Raw genomic sequence first — 23,240 nt, forward strand, 5'->3', positions numbered from 1 at the left:
AAATTAAGGGAGTGTGTGGCACAGTGGTTAGAACTACAACCTCAGCACCCTGAGGTTGTGGGTTCAAATCCCATGCTGCTCCTTGTGGCCCTGGGCAAGTCACTTAATCCAGTAAAAACTCCACATTCACACACTCAAGGTACAAAAATCTTCACAACTCCACAACCCTTGAAAACATCAAAATCACTAATTTCCTTATGTAAGAAGTGATTAATATTCTTACTGGCTCTCAATTCCTCAATAGGTTGAAATAAAGGCTGTTTACTTTACCTCTCTGAGGATCCATCGTGAAGGAACCCCCCCTCCATAAGATTACATTGTATATTCTAAAGCAAATAACTTTTTATTCTAGTAATAAGTATTATAGCAGCATTTGGCAAATCAGAAATAAATCAATTTGGACATGTACAACGGAGAAAAGAAAAACTCATACAAACAGGGTGCCAGCATATTTCTGTAAGTATGGTGCAGCTTCTCTAAAGAAACTCTGCCAAAGCATGGGGGTTTTATACAGAAAGTTTCTTTGTCTTCCAAGACCATCCCCTGGCTGAAAATGTACCACCCTATTGGAGCAAATATGCTATCTGTCTAGCCCACTCCTAGTCTACGCCTCCATTCTTCCCTGGGGGGGGCCCTGGTCAGGCATAGCTTCTGGAACTTTCTTCTTCTTGAAGTTTCCATTCTTCACACGGGTACATTGGTATCGGTGCCTCAGTGCATTAGCCTGGCATTTCTATATCAGCTCTTAGGTTCCTGGATGGAGTGTCCTGCTGACTTATATTTCCTTTCAGCACTGTTAAATAGCTCATTGTCTTTACAGCACTGTTTTGTGTCCTTGAGAAACTCTTCACAGCAAGAAATCTACATACTCACATGCCATACATTAGCATCACAGTTTGTACAAGCCCATGACTTCAGCAACTCCAGCAAAATGCAGGAATAGGTCTCACAACCTGTAAAATTCTCCCATAGTCTCTATCTCAAGGTGCAACATACACTGGAGGACCTTCAAAAAGAGGAGGAAAAAGCCTCTGACTCGCACCTCTGCTGCCATTAGGCATGCGTTTAGGTGTCAAAAAGAGCTACTTCCTCCTCCTTCCAATACCTCCAATTACCTTTCTGTAATCTATTCATCTTTTTTCTATTGTTATTATTTTTTATGTGAATTTTATTTTATCATCGCACTTACAATTATTTACTTTAAATACCATTCATTCCTTAAAATAATAATAACAATAGAAGAAAGATAAATAGATTACAAAAAGGTAATTGGAGGTATTGGAAGGAGGAGGAGGTTGAGGTAGCTCTGTTTGATGCTTAAATGCATACTTAATGGCAGCAGAGGTGCGAGTCTGAGGATTTTTCCTCCTCTTTTTTGAAGGTCCTCCAGTGTATTTTGCACCTATTGAGGAAATGAGAGCCAGTAAGAATATTAATCACTTCTTACATTGGGAGATTCGTGATTTTGATGTTTTCAAGGGTTGTGGAGTTGTCAGGTCACTTAATCCCCCATTGCCCCAGGTATATTAGATAGTGTGAGCCCACCAGGACAGATAGGGAAAAATACTTGAGTACCTTTAGGCTATAAGTGGCATATAAATACTAAAATAAATAAATAACTTGTAATCTCTGTAGGGACAGATAAATACCCACTGTATCTGAATGTAACTCACATTGAGCTACTCCTGAAAAATCTTGAGCTGAATCTTAAATTCTCCTGTTTTCCAGCTAGGCACACATCAGATCCAGGTTATGCAATTTGAATACTGGCAGTAAAACCTGTTTACTGGTTCAAACCCCTTTGGAATACTGCTCAATAAAACAAGGTTGTAGAGCATGAGATTGAGGAATCTGTTTTAAGGGAACTAAAGGATGGAACTAAGGCAAAAAAAGAAACTGGAACAACAGGAGCAGTCAGAAATGAAGCAGGTATAGGAGCTAATCAGGTCTGGAGAACAAGTCTAAACTGTTTTATTTAAGCAGGGACCAGAGCCTGCATAATTGCATAAGGTCTGGGTTGGTGCCTCCTAGTCAAATGAACTGTAAGAAGGACTGAGCCCAAGCAGATTCTAGGCCGGTATTGGACAGACCTGCATGGTCTGTGTTACATATATGGTGATTTGGTGTAGGATGGGCTGGGGTGGGCATCGATGTGACCACTAATATGGAACAGGAGGATGTTACTGGCCAGACTTTATGGTAGATATCCTGCAAACAATGGGATGGCTGGATAGGCTGGAGTTAGCTTGGATGGCAACTTCAGCATTTGGAACCTAGGACAATATCAGACTTTACAATCTACAGCCCAGAAATATCAAAGAAGAGACAAGTTAATTTACTCATGTATTTTTTAATGGATATAACTTATGGGCTGACTAGATGGACCAATCAGGTCTTTATTTGCCGTCATTTACTATGTTACTATGATGGATTTGGTGAGTGTCCTAGAAAGCATTAAAACCAGTTAGCTGAATTTGATTTGATATGATTTGATTTATTGACTCTTATATCGCGTCGTCACAACTACTGTATTAAAACTGTTTACAATGCAGCATTGCAACATATATGTATTTAAACATATTATAAACCCAATAATACACATCATTTACGTAAGCAGGAATGCAACATGAGAGCTTCAACCTGAGGAATATTCAGATAAAAGGTTTTGCCTCCCAAAATGCACAAAACATGCTACAAAATACAAGAGAAGTTACTTGGGTTGAGGATGATGTGGCCCCATGGCATCCTCATGACAAAGAGCAGCAGATCTGAAAGAATTTGCAAATACAAACAATCGGCAATTAAAATCTGTAATGCCGTACTTGACTCGGGGGAACATCCAGAGAAAGATGTGGACATAAAAAAAGATACAGTTGCACAGCCTTTGGAAAGACAAAGAATAACACCCTAGAGATTTAATATTGTGTGTGCATGAGACCATTAAAAACCTTCCTGTGGGATAGGAACAGGATGACAGTGTTCTCAGATTTGACAGCCTCAACTTTGCAGAAGAGAAGGGATCTTTGAAATATATTCTCTAGCTGGAGCCTGGTGGTTATAAGATACAAATAGTTACTCTCATTTGTACTGATGTTCATGATCAGTAGGTGAAGCTATACAGGTCATGAAAAAGGCAGGCCCAGAGCGTCTAATAATCTCCCATCAGAATAGTAGTAAAAACACTGGTCAGGCCTAGAAAATAGCAAAAAAAAAATTTGTAGAGAAAAACAGAGAACAAGACACCCGTTTGGAGGAGCTATGGAGGTAGAGGTTAACAGGAATGATCAAACCTTGGGATCTACAATAGAGACCCTGTGTAGGGTTTGCGATTTAGAATAAGATTTGGGAGCCATTTTCATGATGGTTTCAGCAGCTCATACCATGTTAACGTACAGTATTCAAGTGGATTTTCTCTGCAAGAGGTCTAGACCCAGGGGAGTGGGAGCTGAGCCCTATAGCCTTTCAAATACCAGTGGAACTTTGGGGGCTACCACTCTTCAATTTGATGTTTTCAGAAAAATGCTTCCCTTCTTCAGTTGGTGTGGAAAGATACATTTGTACAATTTGGCCCATGGGTGAGCTCTTCAAAAAGTTGCAGGACATTCTAGTGCAGCGGTCTCAAACTCAAACCCAAACCCTTTACAGGGCCACATTTTGGATTTGTAGGTACTTGGAGGGCCTCAGAAAAAAAATACTGTATTTTTCGCTCCATAAGATGCACCTCACCATAAGACGCACCCCAGATTTAGAGAAGGAAAACAAGAAAAAAAACCATTCTGACCCAAATTGTATACTAATATATAACCGACACCTTTAAATTCTGTCCCAGCCCCCCAATCAATCATCACTTTTATATACCCCCAGCACATTTAAATTCAGCCCCCCAGTACCTTTAAATTCTGACCCAGCACCCCCCTAATCAATCATCATTTTTACATACCCCCAGCACCATTAAATTCCATCCCAGGCCCCCCTCGGTGGTACCTTTAAATGTTGGAGGTAGGTGGCGGCTGCCTGCTGCTTGTCGGGGCGCACAAGCGCGCTAATACCTGGGCCCGGACACTTCCCTAATTGGGCTGGTCACTGGTGCTTCGCAGGGCTGCTGCCTGCTGATTACTGGCACGTTGCGGCCAGCAGCGCACAAGCACGCTGCTGCGTGTGCAAGCGCCACTTCTGAATGGCTGCATAAGTAGCAGTCCTACCTTTGCGGGGTCACCTATGTGAATGTGGTACTGAAAACCAACTGTACCTGGATAGCTTGCGGGCACCATGAAAGACCTGGAGATTCAGTGCCAGTACCCAGATAAGGCCTAGCATTAAATATCTAGGTCTAATTTAATCATTGGTAGTTGGTATTTTAAAGAAATATTGACCATTGTCAGCTGAATGTTATATGCATATTTGTCTACTATATTACTAATAATCAGCTGTAAGAATGATCTACGGCCTGAAGAAGTATGATCATGTCACTCCTTATTATTGTGAGTTGTGCTGGCTCCCAGTGGAAGCTGGGGTGATTTTTTAAATTGGGCTGTTTATATTATAAAGTAGCTTTTGGTGCTGCCCCTTCATATCTTTCTGAAAGATTTGTTGTCATGACTCATGAGAGGAGTAGGAAATCCCATGCCTTATTTACGTTCCCTTCTGTAAAGGGTTGTGAAGGTAAGAGACATCTTGGGCATTGCCTTTCTTATCAGGCTGCTTCTCGTGACAAAGATTTCCATCCACTATTGATCTATATCTTATAAACATTATCGAAAACTTTTGAAGATTTTTCTCTTTTCCAAATTTCTGACTAACTAAATCTTCACATTCAGTCAACATTGTATTTCCTCATAGCATAATCTTTTGTTAACCGCATTGAACTCACAGTTATGCGATCTAGAAATCTGTTATGTTATGTTATCATTTCTGTAGTGCTACTAGATGTAGACATCAGTGTACACAAAATATGCAAAATACTCTGCTTGAAAGCACAGACAAACAGAAAAGCAAGGGATTAGTGAGATAGTTATTATATAAATGATTAAAACAAGTATGGATACTGAACAGGTGAATAAAGGGTGAAGAGTTAAAAATCTGAAAAAGGTGGACTTTAGTCTAGATTTGAATTAAGGTCATGAGACCATGACATACCAACTCGGGGAGTCTGTTCCAGGCATATGTGTGTGTGTGTGTGTGTGGGGGGGGAATTCTGTATAGGACACCCAAAGTTAGGCGCTGGAATGATGCATGCTCAGCACAAATTTTGTAAAAGCCATTCTGCCTGGAACCAGCTTTGTAGAATACTAGCTTAAGTCATTTTTGTGCCTAACTTTAGGCTTGCCAAAGGCTAGTATAAATGCTTGTGCCTAACTATGACAGGTGCAGAAATGGAAGTATTCTATAACTGTGCCTAAATTCTGGGTATGCTCATGACCCGCCTGTGACTCTTCTCTTGGCCACACCCATTGGGGGTTGTGCGTAAAATGAATTAGATGTACAGGTGTTAGAATAGGGCGCAGAAGCAATTGGTGCTTGTTAAGGCCAATTATTGTTATCACCAATTGAGCGAATTGCTCTATGTGCTATCTGCAATTTGTGCCCAAATTTGCATGTCTGACTTTGGGTGACTACAGAATTTAAGAGGTAGGGCAGCAAGATGAATGGAACAGAGTCTGGAGTTGGTGGTGGAGGAGAAGGGTACGGATAAGTGACTAACCAGATAAACGTAGTTCTCGGAGAGGTTTGTAGGGAGAGATACTGAGGAGCTGCAAAATTAATGCACATCAATCAGTAAGAGAAGTTTCAACTGTATACAGAAATGGATAGGGAGCCAGTGATCTGAAGAGCGGTTTTAAGTGAGTATAACAATGCTGTCAACACCTAATACATATCCATTATCCCAGGACAAGCAGGCAGGTATTCTCACTAGTGGGTGATGTCATCAGACAGAGCCCCGGTACGGACGTCTCACAAGCACGTGTTGCTTGTAGAAACTTAAAGTTTCTAGATGCCCGCACCGCGCATGCGCCGGTGCCTTCCTACCCGGAGATCCGGGCGTGTCTCCTCAGTTCTTTCTTTTCCGCGGAGCTGAGAAGTTCAACTTCATCATGCGCTAGCTGAATTCAGTTAAATTTGCCTTCCTTGTCCGCGTTTTCGCTTTCTTTTAATTACAGTTAACAGTACTTTTCTTTTTCAGTAAAAAAAAAAAAAAAAAAAAGAAGATTATTTCCTCCGGCGGGTCGAACGGGCCGGCCACGTGGCTCAGGCCCACTGGCTTCGACCTCGCGGCGGAGATTTTCCGGCCTATGTCCCGGCCAATCACCGGGTTTAAAAAGTGCAGCAAGTGCCAACGCGCGATTTCACTCACGGACCCTCACGGGCGCTGTTTGCAGTGTTTGGGCCCTGACCACATCCCGAAATCGTGCAGGCCTTGCTCTACCCTTACGGCACGCTCATTCAAGCGGCGTTGCCTATTGTGGGAATCGATGTTCAAGATGGACGCAGCTAAGGATCCCTCAGCCTCCACTTCATCTGATACCTCCCCGGTCCGGGCGAAACCGGCATCGACCCCTCCTGCATCGAGTGTGGTGAAACCGGCATCGCTCACCCCGACACCATCCACGAGCTCGACGTCGGTGCCTGCCCCGGTCTCCTCGGTTCAGGTACCTCTTCCTTCCACAGTGCCACCAATGGTCATCAAAGTGCCGAAAGCTACTAAGCAGAAGCACTCGGCCTCGAAGGAGCGCGATGTCCGTGCAGGAGGACCCCCCTTTCGGTGCGGATCCCTCCTTATCGGCTTCGCTACGGTCCGTGCTGGAAGCTCAATTCGTTGAGCTCATGCAGACCATCGGACCCGGGCTCATCGCTGCCATACAGGGTGACCTCCCGGTACCGGTCCAAAGGGGCGGTCCGCCCCCTCCCCCTCCCCCACACCGTTCGACCTCGACAACCGACGAGGACGAACGGGGGAGGGCGGCGATGCCCACGCGGCAAGCTTTGCTTACCGATATGCCGCCATTAGAACCCATTACGCCTCCGCGCCAACATGGGACCAGACCTCCGATCGATACTCGAAGCCCTGGGCATAGTCAGGAAGAGTTCCTCCGTACTCCTTACCAGACTTGGGTAGCATCGCAAGAACCCGCATCGCAAACCCAGTTGCGATCCACCGCTTCCAGCCCTATCCACTTGGGGGCCTCGGGAGACCATGCGATGCACAGACGATCCCGATCCCCGTCCCGCCACCGAGACGGGCACCGATCGAGACACTCATCCTGGCACTCCTCACGCCATTCGGAGGTGTCACCGCAGAAAAAACTGCAACGTAGGGGATACTCCTCATCAGAGGTGTCCCCTCCGGGGGGCCCGGAGTACGAGGAGACATCGGTGCCGATTCTCCTTGCCACTCCCCGATGTCCATGGACCTGGAGGCCTCCTCCTCCTCCAGCCCGTCCCACAGACCGACGCTGGCGGAACAATTGTCCTTCTCATCATTCCTCCGACAAATGGCGGATGATCTGGATGTGACCCTTGACACGGGCTCCCGATACTCCAAAGAGTATCTGGACACCATGCATTTACCTAACCCTCCAACGGAGTCGCTTCGGCTCCCCTTGCATAAATTACTGGACCAGACCTTCATGCAGTGCTTCGAAACACCGTATTCCATACCGGCGATCCCCAGCAAACTCGATGCTCGATACCGCATCGTGCACCATAAAGGGTTCGAGGGCCCTCAACTCTCCCACCAATCCCTACTGGTCGAGTCCTCCCTTAAACGCTCTCATCCCTCCCAGGTCTACGCCTCTGTACCGCCGGGCCGGGAGGGGAGAACGATGGACAAATTTGGTAGAAAATTCTACCAAAACTCCATGATGGCGTCACGGGTGCTAAACTACAATTTCTTTTTCTCTTCCTATCTGGAGTTCTTCTTGCCGGTACTCCGCAAGTTCACTCCGTTCATAGACAACCAAGCTCGATTCGAGTTCGAGGAAGTGGTAGCCTCCCTCTCCCAATTACGCCTCCAGCTGATGCAATCCTCCTTCGATGCATTCGAACTCTCGGCACGCGCCGCCGCAAGTGCGGTAGCTATGCGTCGCCTGGCATGGCTCCGTACAATCGATATGGATCCCAACCTATAGGACAGACTCGCCAACGTACCATGTGCTGGAGCTGACCTGTTCGATGAGTCTATCGAAACTGTTACCAAGAAGCTGTCGGATCATGAAAAATCTTTTCAATCCATCCTGCGGCCCAAACCCAAACCTCAACAGTCTCGACCTTCCAGGCCACCCCTGATTTACCAGCGGCGTTACATGCCCAGACAAGCGCCTGCTGCGAGACAACCTGCGAAGAGACAACCTCCCCAGAAGTCTCAGCAAAAACCTCAGCCACCGGCTGCACCTAAGGCTCCCCAGCCCTTTTGACTCCCCTCCCGGGAGCATAACCGACACCGTTCTGCACTCAGCCTCTCCCATAGGGGGCCGCCTCCATCTTTTTTACCATCGATGGGAGGCCATAACCACGGACCTATGGGTCCTTACCATCATAAGAGAAGGATACTCCCTTCAATTCCATCGGGTCCCCCCGGACCATCCTCCAAGAGAGTATCCTTCAAGCTCGACGCAGACCGCCCTTCTTATTCAGGAAGTCCAAACCTTACTTCAGCTTCGGGCTGTCGAGCCGGTCCCGTCAGACCAATTGAACCGAGGGTTTTACTCCCGGTACTTCCTCGTCCCGAAGAAAACGGGCGACCTGCGACCCATTTTAGACCTTCGGGCCCTCAACAAGTTCCTGGTCAAAGAGAAGTTTCGCATGTTGACTTTGGCTTCTCTATACCCCCTCCTCGAGCAGAACGACTGGTTATGCTCCCTGGATCTCAAGGAGGCCTACACTCACACCCCCATTCACCCGGCCTCCCGAAAGTTCCTCAGATTTCGGGTGGGAAATCTGCACCTACAATATCGAGTGCTACCATTCGGCCTATCTTCGTCCCCCAGAGTCTTCACAAAGTGCCTGGTGGTAGTGGCCGCGGCACTCCGGGACAGGGGTCTACAGGTGTTCCCATACCTCCACGACTGGCTCATCAAAGCCCCGTCAGCCCCAGAGGTCACTTCGGCGGCCTTGGCTACAACCTACTTCCTCCAGAATTTGGGCTTCGAGATCAACTTCTCCAAGTCTCATCTACAACCCACCCAGTCCCTCCCCTTCATCGGAGCGGTCCTGGACACCACCCGACTCCGAGCATTCCTGCCTCTGCAACGCATGGAGTCTCTTCTTCATCTCTGCCAGTCGGTGTCTACTCGCCAAACCCTACCGGCGAGACAACTGATGGTGCTCCTGGGCCATATGGCCTCCACAGTACATGTGACACCCTTTGCCAGACTCCACCTCAGGATCCCCCAGTGGACCCTGGCATCACAGTGGAATCAGACGTCCGATCCACTATCCAAACACATCTTAGTCACACCTGCTCTTCGGCAGTCTCTACTTTGGTGGATGACCTCTTCGAATCTATCCAGAGGTTTGCTGATGCACTCTCCCCCCCATCAGAAAGTTCTCACAACCGATTCGTCGAATTATGCATGGGGGGCCCACCTGGAGGGTCTCCGCACCCAAGGATTCTGGACCAGTGCGGAAAGACTACACCAAATCAATCTACTGGAACTCAGAGCCATCTTCAATGCGCTCCAAGCTTTCCAACACCTACTTCACGACATGGTAATCCTCATTCGCACAGACAATCAGGCTGCCATGTATTATATCAACAAGCAAGGAGGCACGGGCTAGGCCCTCCTTTGCCAGGAAGCTCTACGAGTCTGGGACTGGGCGGTGCGCCACAACGCCCTACTCAGAGCAGTATACATCCAGGGGGAGAACAACGTCTTAGCAGACAAACTAAGCCGTCTGCTACAACCGCACGAATGGACTCTCCATTCCAGCCCCCTTCACCAAATATTCACGCAATGGGGGACGCCTCAGATAGACCTCTTTGCGGCTCCCCACAACTCCAAACTGCCTCAGTTTTGCTCCAGGATCTACACTCCTCATCGCCTCGAGGCAGATGCGTTTCTACTGAACTGGGGGAAACGATTTCTATATGCGTTCCCACCATTCCCGCTGATCCAGAAGACTCTGGTCAAGCTGAAACTCGAACGGGCCACCATGATTCTAATAGCTCCTCGGTGGCCCAGACAACCTTGGTTCTCCCTCCTACTTCAACTCAGCAGCAGGGAACCAGTACCACTTCCAGTGTTTCCTTCACTACTTACTCAACATCAAGGATCACTACTTCATCCCAACCTGCAGTCTCTCCACCTGACAGCTTGGTTCCTCTCAACGTAACCCCTCACCAATTCTCACAAGAAGTGAGGGAGGTCTTGGAAGCTTCCAGGAAGCCCGCCACTCGACAATGCTACTCCCAGAAATGGACCAGATTCTCCTCATGGTGTGTTTTTAAGTCAAAGGAACCTCAGCGAGCTTCCTTATCCTCCGTGCTGGACTATCTCCTACACCTATCTCAATCTGGGCTCAAGTCCACATCCATACGAGTCCACCTGAGCGCTATTGCGGCGTTCCACCAGCCCCTACAAGGGAAACCCCTCTCGGCCCATCCGGTGGTCGCCAGATTTATGAAAGGACTCTTCCATGTTAACCCTCCTCTCAAACCACCCCCAGTAGTTTGGGACCTCAATGTAGTCCTTTCCCATCTCATGAAGCCCCCGTTTGAACCACTCAACAGGGCCCCTCTTAAGTATCTCACCTGGAAAGTGCTTTTCCTCGTAGCCCTTACGTCCGCTCGCAGAGTCAGCGAACTCCAGGCATTGATGGCGGATCCACCATTCACAGTATTCCATCATGACAAGGTGGTCCTCCGCACTCACCCGAAATTCCTGCCTAAGGTGGTCTCCGAATTTCATCTCAACCAATCCATTGTACTTCCAGTATTCTTCCCTAAGCCCCATTCTCACCACGGAGAATCGGCCCTTCACACTCTAGACTGTAAACGTGCCTTGGCTTTCTACCTGGATCGCACCAAGCCACACAGAACCACTCCTCAACTTTTTGTCTCCTTCGATCCTAACAAGTTGGGAAGACCCGTATCAAAGCGCACCATCTCTAATTGGATGGCGGCTTGTATCTCTTTCTGCTATGCCCAGGCTGGATTATCACTTCCTTGTAAGGTCACAGCCCATAAGGTCAGAGCAATGGCAGCCTCAGTAGCATTCCTCAGATCAACACCAATCGAGGAAATTTGTAAGGCTGCCACCTGGTCCTCGGTTCACACATTCACCTCACATTATTGTCTGGATACCCTCTCCAGACGGGATGGACAGTTTGGCCAAACAGTATTGAAAAATTTATTCTCTTAAGTCGCCAACTCCCCCTCCATCCCACTGAGGTTAGCTTGGAGGTCACCCACTAGTGAGAATACCTGCCTGCTTGTCCTGGGATAAAGCAATGTTACTTACCGTAACAGTTGTTATCCAGGGACAGCAGGCAGCTATTCTCACGTCCCACCCACCTCCCCTGGGTTGGCTTCTCAGGCTAGCTACCTGAACTGAGGAGACACGCCCGGATCTCCGGGTAGGAAGGCACCGGCGCATGCGCGGTGCGGGCATCTAGAAACTTTAAGTTTCTACAAGCAACACGTGCTTGTGAGACGTCCGTACCGGGGCTCTGTCTGATGACATCACCCACTAGTGAGAATAGCTGCCTGCTGTCCCTGGATAACAACTGTTACGGTAAGTAACATTGCTTTATGGATATCCTAAAAATTAAGCCGGCTCATATTTTGTTTTAAATAACAATTATGAGCACTACCTTGAATAGAGATGTCATTTTTGTTTTGAACTTAAGGTGCATCATGAGGGCTTTGCTGGAGGCAGTATCTTACCTGCATTCTAACCGTATCATCCACCGGGACCTGAAGCCTGAAAATATCCTCATGGATTCCCAGATGAACATCAAATTATCGGACTTTGGGTTCTCCTGCCTGCTGGAACCAGACCAGAAGCTACGTGGTGAGTGGATGTCAAGTCTGCGTCAGCCCATGTGAAGTCAGCAAATGTCCGTGTGACGTCCTGGAGTAAGCATTTTGTGTGTCTTTTCTCTAGAGCTCTGTGGCACTCCAGGCTACCTGGCTCCTGAAATTTTGAAATGCTCAATGGATGAGACTCATCTAGGGTACAGCAAGGAAGTTGACCTGTGAGTGATTGCACAGTCACACAATAATTTATGTTAATGAGGACACCTTGCATGTGGTAGGGGAGCCTAGTTTTTCCTTTTTAATTTGTCTAAGTCTTAACTCTTTCTCACTGCTGTTGGGAGTTCTCATCGGTATTCTTTTTCAACTCTTTCTTGGAAGGATTGACAAGGCTTGCTCTTCTGTTAGGCAAAACTAAGCAATTGCCTAGAAAGGGTACCTTTTGAAACAGATTATACTATGGCAAATTGTAACCTGTTAACTGTAAATTATGTATGTTATCCAAAACAAAAGGGAATTGAAGTAAACTAATACTGGCCCACTTCAATACACAACAGTTACTAAACAAACACCGAAGAGGCACTCAAGCATTTGTAGAACGATAGAATAATAGAATTCACATAACATTTAGAACAGTGCTCAGAGGTTAGTGTTGAATTTGTCAGACCGTTACACTAGGTGAATACCAAGTGTTTGAAGGCTGTGACCAAACTCTCAGTCATTGCACATGTTCAATAAGTGATAGTTTTTCAGAGAGTAATTTAAAATACTTATCTTGTAGTTGAAGCCCTTTATACAGTTCTAGGGTCCTGATGTGTTTTGCCAGATGGCTGCTTCAAAAGACCAAAGATGGCAAAAAAACTTCAGTCTCGTTTCAAACAATAATGATCTGTGAAACAATCACTATTAAAAGTAAAAACTACTCAAAGTACTGCTCAAACCATACTCATTCAACACATGGACTCATGTGTGTTTATACTATGTAATTGGTGCCAATTATTCCCAATTAACACTGCTAATTATTGCTAGTTAATATCATTTACCAGATCATTATTATTACTAGAATAGATGTGTGTTTCTGTCTTTCTTTCTCTCTCTCTCTCTCCTTGGCCTCTTTCTTTCTTTCTTTCTCTCTCTTTCTCTCTCTCTCTTTCCTCGGCTATCCACCACCATCCCTGTCCAGCAGCAGCCCTTCTTTCTTTCTTTTTCTCTCTCTTTCCTCAGCTGTCCACCACCACCCCTGTCCAGCAGCAGCCCTTCCCTGCTCCCCCTGTCCAGCAGCAACCCTTCTCCCTTTCTTTTACCTCCCCCGTGTCCAGCAGCACCTCTTATCTGATCCCCCTGTCCAGCAGTAGGCCTTCTTTCCTTGCTCCCCCTGTCTAGCATCCGCTAGCCCGGGCAGCCTCGGTACTTTTTCTAGGCCGGCCCATCTCGCATTATTGAAGTGGGCCGGCCTAGCAAATGCCCCGCAGCTGCTGCGTTTGCTGGTCGGGGGGGGGGGGGGGGGGTGAGAAGAGGCGTCCTGGCAGCGCAAGAGTCAAACTGCCGCTGAAATTTCAGTCGCAAGCCATCCCACACGCCGCCAACCTCCCCACGCGCCAGAAATGGAAATCGGCATGGAGGGACACAGCATGGTGGCAGGGATCATAAAACCCTAAATGCTCATGTGCGCTTAGAGTTTTATTATAGAGGATGTGCGCAACTGACCTTATTCTATGACTTGTTTACTAAGCATCAGATTGGGATAGAATTTAGAACATAAGAGTTGCCGCTGCTGGATCAGACCAGTGGTCCATCATGCCCAGCAGTCCGCTCACACGGCGGCCTTTTTGGTCAAAGACCACCGCCCTAACTGAGACTAGCCCTACCAGCGTACGTCCTTGTTCAGTAGGAACTTGTCTAACTTAGTCTTGAATCCCTAAGTTAGACAAGTTCCTATGTTATACATATTTTAAAAATGTGATGTATATTGCTTTGGTAAACAATAAAAATGTTGAATAATGGAGATATGTCTGGAAACAGCATGATTTTTATGAATTCTCCTAGTTGATCTTCTCATTATTCCCCTAGATGGGCATGTGGAGTGATCATGTACACCTTACTGGCAGGGTCTCCACCTTTCTGGCACCGTAAACAGATGCTGATGCTGAGGATGATCATGGAAGGTCGCTACCAGTTTGGATCACCAGAATGGGATGACAGATCTGACACTGTTAAAGATCTGGTGAGTCCTTCTGCTTCTAGAAACTCTCACAAATTGGAACTGATTCAGCATTTAATGGTGCCACTTGACTGAGTCCTCTGAGACTCTGTGATAAGATAGGGTTTAATGGTATACCTGTATCAGGTTTCCTGTGAGCCTCACTGATAGGAACTAAGCCAGATCAGAGTTAGGTTTAATAGTGTCATAGATTCAGTCCTGGATGTCATAATTCCTTACCTGAGAAGCATCAAAGTCAACAAGAAATAAGACTACAATTTTATAAAGGGTTTTTAAATGCTTATATGCCTTTATATATGTGTAGAAAATTATAAAATTAACTCCTGGATAAATGTATATGTTATGACAAGCAGGTGTGTAGCTGTACATTGATGGAATGCAAGCAGAATCCCAAAGTGCATGTGCAGGTTATAAAATACACAGACTTGTGACGGCGCCATGGGATGAGCAGGAGGTGTTTTTGTTAATTCCTAGTCTGCTACCCTTCCCTTGCTGTCCTAAGCCTATACATCCCTAGATTTCTGCAATTTAAACTTATGGGGAAGTGAGTTGTTTTGGTTGGAAAGTTGCCTTTGTGGAGTATCATTCCTGCTTGTGGCATCCAAATTGTTGAAAAGGAACAGAGAAGCAATGCACGACTGACTCAAAAATGGCGGATGCTGCCTTCCTCTATGATTTTGACATGGGTGACAATAAATGACGATAAAATTTTAGCATCATGATTGACATGAAAACCAAATTGACAAATGCCAACCAACTGATTATAAACAGCTCTTTCCAGAACTTTGGCTAGAAAAGGTAATGAGGAGATTGGGCAATTAATTACCAATCAAAGTTGAATCCAAAGATGGATTCTTCAGAGCAGCAGATACACATTCTGCCTCAAAAGACTTGTAATCTGTTCTCATTATTCACGATAGTATGGCTCCCGTAAAAGTTTGCAAACTGTGAAATTGCGAGTAAAGAAACGCTGCCCCTTAGATGAAAATAGAGATTAGGTTCCAGCAGTATATTTTGCACCTCAAAACTGCGTAAAGTGAATAATAGATCCAATAGGAAAAATAGGGTTAGATAGTTGTGTGGGGCAGCATTTGTCAAAAATCATAGTAGAACATTTAGTATGTTTCAAACATATTTTTTATTTGCAGTATTAATTATAGAAGTGGCATTCTTAAACAATATAATTGCGCACAACAATGCTAGAAAATAAACAGGTACGGAATTGCACAATGGGGAAAATAAAAGGTACGGTATTGCACAACCATAGTAAATAATTAATCTGCTCGTCAACTAATGCAATGCACCATGGCTTTTTCACTATTTGAAGTACAGTAACACAGTTAAAACAATTTCATACAGTAGTGCTGAAAAATAAATACATAGCCATGCTGGGACATTCTATTGGGCTTTCTAAAAAGGGGCTTTTGGTGTGCTAACCATTAGGATAAAACTGTTCAGGATGTTACAGACTGAGAAACGGACGTATATAAAGAGATGATATACTACCATTATGAAAACACTACAAAAGATTCTTGGACAGAACTCTTGCCTTACAGGCAGGCAAATGGAACGATTGGCTTAGTAACGTTTTCGCGCTCTCATCATCCTACTTCAATTTTAGAAAACAGGTAAAAACGAGCTTGTTCAATCAATTTGTTAACTAAGAATCTACTCAGCTCTGCTTACCCAACCAGTATCCCTAATGAACTATATAGCTTTCATATTCCTTCATTATGTAAGATTGTATTGCTGTCTTTGATTGTAACCTCTTTGCTGACTTTGACTGTAACCTCTTCGCTGATTGTCCAGCGCTTCTTGCTGTAAACCGCCTCGAACTTCTATGGCTTTGGCGGTATATAAGAATAAAATTATTATTATTATTATTGCTTGACAAAAACCAGCTTTGCAGAAATGTACTGTACACTATCACACAACCATAGTAAGCAGTTTGGGCTCCTTTTACAAAGCCACGGTAGCAACTCTCCTGTGACCAAATGCACCAAAGCCCATAGGAATTGAATGGGGGGCTTTGGTGCATTAGCTGCACTGGGGCACACTATTGGGCTTCCTAAAAGGTGTCCTTAGTGTGTACAAGATGCTACAGTGCAGACTGGGTAATGGACATATATAAAGAAATGGTACACTACCATTATGAAAACATTGACAAAAAAAACCTGCTTTACACAAATACAGGTGTACAGTACTGTACCACTCAGCTTGGTCAACATCTAACGCATGAGTTGAAGCTGACAGGTCGATTTCTGACACATCAACCTCTCGAGAGGTACAGGCATGCAGCTCCAGAATGACAGTACTGTATCTGTAGAAGATGGAGATGTTGATGCTGGTAGGTCGACTTCAGCTTGATCAACCTCTGGCGCCTGAGTTGAGGCTAGCAAGTCGACTTCTGTCACATCAACCTCTGGTGCGTGAGTCTCACTACTTGTTGATTGGAAAATCTGCATCAGACTTGTCTTCTTGGCTTTCCTTCTCAAGTCCTTAAGTGTCTCAGTGTAAGGGGCAAACTAAACTAAACTAAACCTTAAGTTTATATACCGCATCCTCTCCACGGAAGTGGAGCTCGGCACGGTTTACAAGAACTTAAAGCTTGTCTGATGCTTGAATTTTAGACTGCTTCAGTATGAAATAACATTACTCCATGTCACAGTTTTTCTAAAGTTGATGCCTATCCTGGCATGCAGTTTAGGTTCTTTCCTTTAAATGTGTGAGGATTTTGGGCTCTGTAGTAGATCATAAGAGGCTTTCATTTGAAATCACCCTTGGTAATGGCACACAGAAGCAGGGTGGTGCGATCTTCAAATGCCTTGAATCCTGGGGCTTGTGCTGCCATTTTCATTATATATGTCCATTTCCCAGCAATCTCATCCACATTGAATGCCTCCTCTGACACATACCTCTTTTCTTCAATTACACTTGGCAGGTACGTTTTAAATTCCTCAGCAGCTTCATTGTCAGCTGAACCTGCCTCCCTGGAAAGGCTTACCTTTTTTTTAGTGCATATCGCTTTTTAAAACATACTAGCCAACCTAAACCCGCAGAAAAGGGTTTCATGTTTTCCTGCCCCAGGTGACATGTTTGTAAATGTGTCTGGCTTCATCCTGACAACAAGTGCTGTCCACTGTTCAGTTCGCGAGAACTGACAGCAGCTATTCAGAATGCTATGCGGGCCCAGGCAGGTGCGCGGAAAGCTTGTTCTTGCCGGCCGATACACCACTAGACTACCAGGCTATAAAGGGCATTTTAAAAGGTACGACAGGGGGGTCGTTTTAAAAAAAGTACGACAGGAGGGGGGGTCATTTTAAAAAGTACGGCAGGAGGGGGGTTGTTTTAGAAAGGCATTGGGGGGGGATTAAAAAAGATACTGGGGGGGGGGTGTAAAAAATTGTTAGTCAGCTGTCCTAGATCCCTCCTGTACCACTAGACCACCAGAGGGGGGGAACAGGCTACAGGGTAGGGTGGTGGGACAAGGTACAGAGCCTGGCAAGGAGTGAGGGGGGCTGAGTACAGAGCCTGGTATATTTTGTTAAATATATTAGTATTTGTTAAATATATTAGCTCAGAATATTTTTTTTCTTGTTTTCCTCCTCTAAATCTAGGGTGCCTCTTATGGTCAGGTGCGTCTTATGGTGCTAAAAATACAGTATATACTACTTTTGTAGGAGCAATGGAGTCCAGTGGCTCAATTCTATTTATCAATAGCAAGTTCTACCTCAGAAGTTTTTGACAAGGCAAATCTATCAGAAAGAGCTGAATTTAAATCAGATAATTCATATTTTCCTCTCTTTAAAAAAACTTGCCCTGGAGGAAGAGGGATTTTTTTTTCTCATTCTCTAAATTAAACAAAGGTCTGACAATGGTACTGGTACATTTAGGGTGATGGATTTGATATACTGTCTTTCTGTGGTATACTGTTATATGCAGATACTTTATCTGTCACTAATGACTCAGAATCTAAGTTTCTATTTGTACCTGTTTATCTGTATAACCCAGGGCAACTTTATAATTGTAAAACATTGTTTTAAGAGCCAGAAAGGCTTACAAAACTTTCCCCTTACCCCCAAAGTCTGAATATGGAGCCTTAAGTTGTACGCACAAATCAGTGCACGGATCATAATTAATAAACCTAATTGGCACCAACAATTGGCAATTAACACCTGATAATTTACGCTAATTGACACTAATTAGAAGTTACGCACACAACTTGGTAGGCTTATTCTATAAAGTGCTGTGCACCAGTTCAAATCTGAAAAGGGTACATAGCCAGGGGAGTGCATGGGCAGATCACGAATGTTCATAACATTTATGCGCACTGTTATGGAATATGTCCAATCCGCATACAAGTTAAGCGCAGGTATTTAGGCCTGGTTTTCTTTGGTCTAAATGGGTGCACCTAATAGTTATGGCACACACTGGCGCTTGGTGTGATTCTATAAGATGTGTATAGATTCAAGCTAAGTGCTGTTTTAGGTGTTGCCGATGTTTTGGGCGCCATATATAGAATATGGCCTTTAGTGAGCAAATAAAGAAAATGAGTTGGAGGAAAATTGATCTTCTAGAACTGACCTTTCTTTTCTTGGGTCTCTTGATTTTCTTTTGTTTTACTCCACAAGATCTCTCGCCTCCTGATGGTGAACCCTGCTGAACGCCTGACAGCAGAGCAAGCCCTGCAGCACTCATTCTTCCAGCGTTACGAGAGGGAGGAAGTTCGACACTTCAGTCCATTACGCAAGTTCCGTGTAAGTTCCCAAAGGGGATGAGTCTCTAAATCCCTCCCAGTACAGGCAGAATGTCCCCTTCCTGACCTGGATAAACGCTTCCTGTACTAGGCAAATGATCTCTTCTTGAGAGGATTTCCCTATCTCTATAAGGGAAACTATTTTTGTTTTAGATCTCTGTAATGGAAGAGTAGTTCCTTCCAGTGGGTGTACATATACCCCATTTTACTGAGAGGATGAAGATTTTATCATTTTATTTTTTTGTTTAGTTATTGATTCCAAGTCTTCTATTATAACTACCCTTTTCTCCACTGAAGTCACAATTTCATTCACTGAAAAAAAACTAGGCACACTATTTTTTCAACAGTCGTTTCTTATTGTGAATCAAAGTGGAAGTGTATAAAGCTAAAAAGTATATGTATTAGTAAGTATATGTTCACCAGCCACCAGTGAGTGCATAACATTTTTTTCTGGGTGTCCACTAGAAAAAGATTGCAATGATCTTTGTTCCACAACAGCATATAAAAACAGGGTAGATTGGCAGGATAGCTGGTAACTGAAGCCAGATAGTGTCCTAATTGATTTGTTTGGTGATGTGAAATGGACCCAAGAAGCAGTGACTGAGTTTGGTCGAAGACTGTTACAATTTCATTCAGATGCTTTGTTAAAATCCAGCCTCGGGGGGGGGGGGGGGAGAGGGGCAAGTGCTAAAAGAGTGGAAGAAGCATCATGTGTAGTCAGCTCCCATTGAAACCCTTACATTTTACTCTTGGAACTTAAAAATGTCTAAGCATTGCTGAATGCTCGGTTATATCACTATGAGCTGATAAAGCTAGCAGACCATAGTGCATGAGTGTAAAAAGGCTTTCTTTTTTTTTTTTCTTTTTTTCCATTATTTTTTATTTTCAAATTTTTCATAAAGTGTACAAAATATTAAAATACAATTGATAAATACATAGTATCACTTTTATATCTAATACATTATATATCTAAATTTGATTTTCCCCCTCACCCTCCCCCCACCCTTTTATTACTTTAATATAATATTTTTAATTTTCAATTTTTACAGAAAGTGTACAACATGTTAGAATACAATTATTAAATATACAATAACACTTTTATATCTAATACATTATGTTCTAAATAAATTTTATCCCCTCTCCCTCCCCCCACCCTTCTATTACTTTTCATTCATACATTATATATTGTATAATATATTATAACATATTTTGTAGAGATTATTTTCATTACCCCCCCTCTATGTGTGTCATAAAAAAGATACTTAAGAGAAGAAAAGAAGAAGAAAAATCCTATTATTTATTCATTGCAGTATTTTGTCAATGGCCCCCATATTTTTATAAATTTAGTATATGTCCCTCTTTGTATTGCTATTGTTCTTTCCATTTTAAATATATGACATATTGTATTCCACCAAAATGTATAATTTAGGTTGTTATAATTCTTCCAGTTATTGGTTATATGCTGAATGGCAACCCCTGTCATAATTAATAAAAGCTTGTTATTTTCTGGTGAAATTTGACTTTTTTTTCTCATCATCATTCCAAATAATATTGTATCATATGATATTGCAATATGATTTTCCATCAATTTATTAATTTGTGGCCAAATTGAATTCCAAAAAGTTTTAATATAGGGACAATGATACAATAAATGATCTAATGTCCCTGGTTCTAGATTACAGTGCCAGCATTTATTGGACTTAGAACTGTCTAATTTTTGCAAACGTGTAGGGGTCCAAAAAGCTCTATGTAATAAAAAGAACCAAGTTTGTCTCATAGATGCTGACACTGTACATCCCATTCTCCAAGACCAAATTAGTGGCCATTGAGATGCATTAATCTGATGTCCAATCTCAATGCTCCAAATATCTCTTAGACCATTTTTTGGTTTTTTATTCAAATATACCACAATGCCACAAATATACCACAATGCGGCTTGATGTCCTAGGAAGTCTGCTTGAAAACATAAGAACTTTAAACTATATTGATTATTTAATGTTTTCCATTCAGGGAACCCAACCTGAATGGCCTGCTTCAATTGCAACCATTTAAAACTTTGTGTTTTATTAAGACCAAATCTATGTTGCAATTGTGAAAAATCCAGCAGTTTACCTTCTGAAATAACATCTTCTAGAGATCTAATGCCTGCAATTATCCAGTTCTTCCAAAGGATTTGAGCTCCGCCAATTTTGATCTTGGAGTTTATCCATATAGATTGATTAGTTGATTTGTTTATTGGGATAGGTGTTAATTTATCAATAAACCTCAACGTTTTCCAAGTATCCATTAATATTTTATTTTCTCTGTATCTTCTAGGTATGTTAATACTTGGCAAATGAACTAAATTTAGGGGAAACATAAGGCGCCATTCTAAATATAACCAATCCGGTGCATTATCCATAAGTTCTGGGAGGATCCAATACATACCCTGACGTAGAATATAGGCTTGATGGTACCTATAGAAATTTGGAAAATTTACCCCTCCCTCCTTAATTGATTTTTGCAAAGTTACTAAAGCTATTCTAGGTGTTTTACCAAGCCAAAGAAATTTTGTTAAAATGCTATTAAGCTTTTTATAAAAGGACCCCTGAAAATAAATAGGTATCATACTCATTTGGTAGCAAACTACAGGCAAGATCATCATTTTAATAGTTTGAACTCTTCCCCACCAAGAAATATGTAATGGGTTCCATTGCTCACATAACTCCGTAACTTTTTTTAATACATATTTTTCATTTTCTTTTACAGTATCTTCAATTGTATTTTTAACTTGAATGCCAAGATATTTAAATCCTTCTTCTTTCCATATGAATGGAAAAGTGTCAAATAATCCTTTTACACAATGAATATTTAAAGGTATAATTTCAGATTTATTCCAATTAATTTTATAACCTGAAAATTTGCCAAACTTATCAATTAATTCCAATAAAGAAGATAAGGTAGACTCTGGATTTCTCAAATAAAGCAAAATATCATCAGCATAAGCTGAAATTTTATATTCCATATCTGAATATGGAATACCCTGTATCTCCCTCTTTTGTTGTATTGCTAACAATAAGGGTTCTAATACAACATCAAATAACAAAGGAGATAAAGGACAACCTTGTCTAACTCCCCTCTGCAATTGAAAACCATCAGATATCTTATTATTAATATTTAGTCTTGCAATCGGGAAGCTATACAATGTTTTTACCATTTGTATAAATCCAGAACCTATACCAAACCATTCTAAAGCCTGATACATAAAATTCCATTCTACCCTATCAAATGCTTTTTCAGCATCTAATGAAACTGTAAAAGCCGGTTCATCCATTTTTTTTGACAAGTTTAACATGTGAAACAATAATCTAGAGTTATTAGAGGAATGTCTTTTAGCAACGAAACCCGTTTGATGCATATCTATAATATATGGGAGAGCTTTGGCTAATCTCAAAGCCAAAATTTTCGCCAAAAGTTTATTATCCACATTTATCAAAGATATAGGCCTGTAGTTTGAAACCAAAGTAGGATCTTTATTTGGCTTAGGTAAAACAATTATTATTGATTCAGCCATAGTACCTTTAATATTACCTTTTATAAGTTGTGTCTGATATAAATTTAGTAAATGTGGGGAAAGGATATTTTGAAATGTTTTATAAAATTCTACTGTATAACCATCACCACCTGGAGCGGATCCAACTCTAAGAGATCTCAATGCTGTTTCTAATTCTTTTAATGATATAGGTTCATCTAAACTCCGTTTTATATGATCAGGAACCTTAGGTCCATTAATTAAATCTAAAAAATTTTTTCCATCTTTTTGTCTCTCCAAATAAGGCTCGGAAGAATACAGGTCCTTATAAAATTTTAAAAATTGTTTTAATATTATATTTGTTTGATTTGTTATTATACCATTATCATCTTTAATTCCATTAATATTAGTTCTTCTTTTTTTTGCTTTAAGATAATTTGCCAATAATCTCCCCGCCTTATTAGAATTTCCATAATACATTGTTTGCTTGGAAAACAAATCTCTTCTTATCATTTTTGAAGTTAATTCATTATATTTACCTTTTGCTTTCAAAAGAGCTTGCAAAACTTCATATTCCCATTTACTTATCAATTTAGCTTCTAATATTTTTATTTCTTTTTCTAATTCTAAATATTGTATTTTAATCTGTTTCCTAATAAAAGCTGAATATGATATAATATTACCCCTCATAGTTGCTTTAAATGCATCCCATACATTCTCTATAGATGTATCCTCCACTAAATTTATTTGAAAGAAACCGTTAATTTGTGTTTTAAAATTT

At 42.7% G+C, this 23,240-nt stretch overlaps 1 protein-coding gene across 2 annotated transcripts in view; it reads left to right on the plus strand.

Moving 5' to 3' along the window:
• PHKG2 (phosphorylase kinase catalytic subunit gamma 2) overlaps window positions 1-23,240 on the plus strand; it is a 105,092-nt gene that overhangs the window by 56,754 nt on the left and 25,098 nt on the right. For both annotated transcript variants that reach the window (XM_033945879.1, XM_033945878.1), the window contains exons 6-9: window positions 11,845-12,008; window positions 12,102-12,192; window positions 14,042-14,195; window positions 18,824-18,949. In XM_033945879.1, the coding sequence (XP_033801770.1) occupies window positions 11,845-12,008; window positions 12,102-12,192; window positions 14,042-14,195; window positions 18,824-18,949 (535 nt within the window). The remainder of the gene's footprint in view (window positions 1-11,844; window positions 12,009-12,101; window positions 12,193-14,041; window positions 14,196-18,823; window positions 18,950-23,240) is intronic.

The sequence above is a fragment of the Geotrypetes seraphini genome, chromosome 5, assembly GCF_902459505.1.
Source record: "Geotrypetes seraphini chromosome 5, aGeoSer1.1, whole genome shotgun sequence".
In the NCBI taxonomy this organism is placed as follows: domain Eukaryota; kingdom Metazoa; phylum Chordata; class Amphibia; order Gymnophiona; family Dermophiidae; genus Geotrypetes; species Geotrypetes seraphini.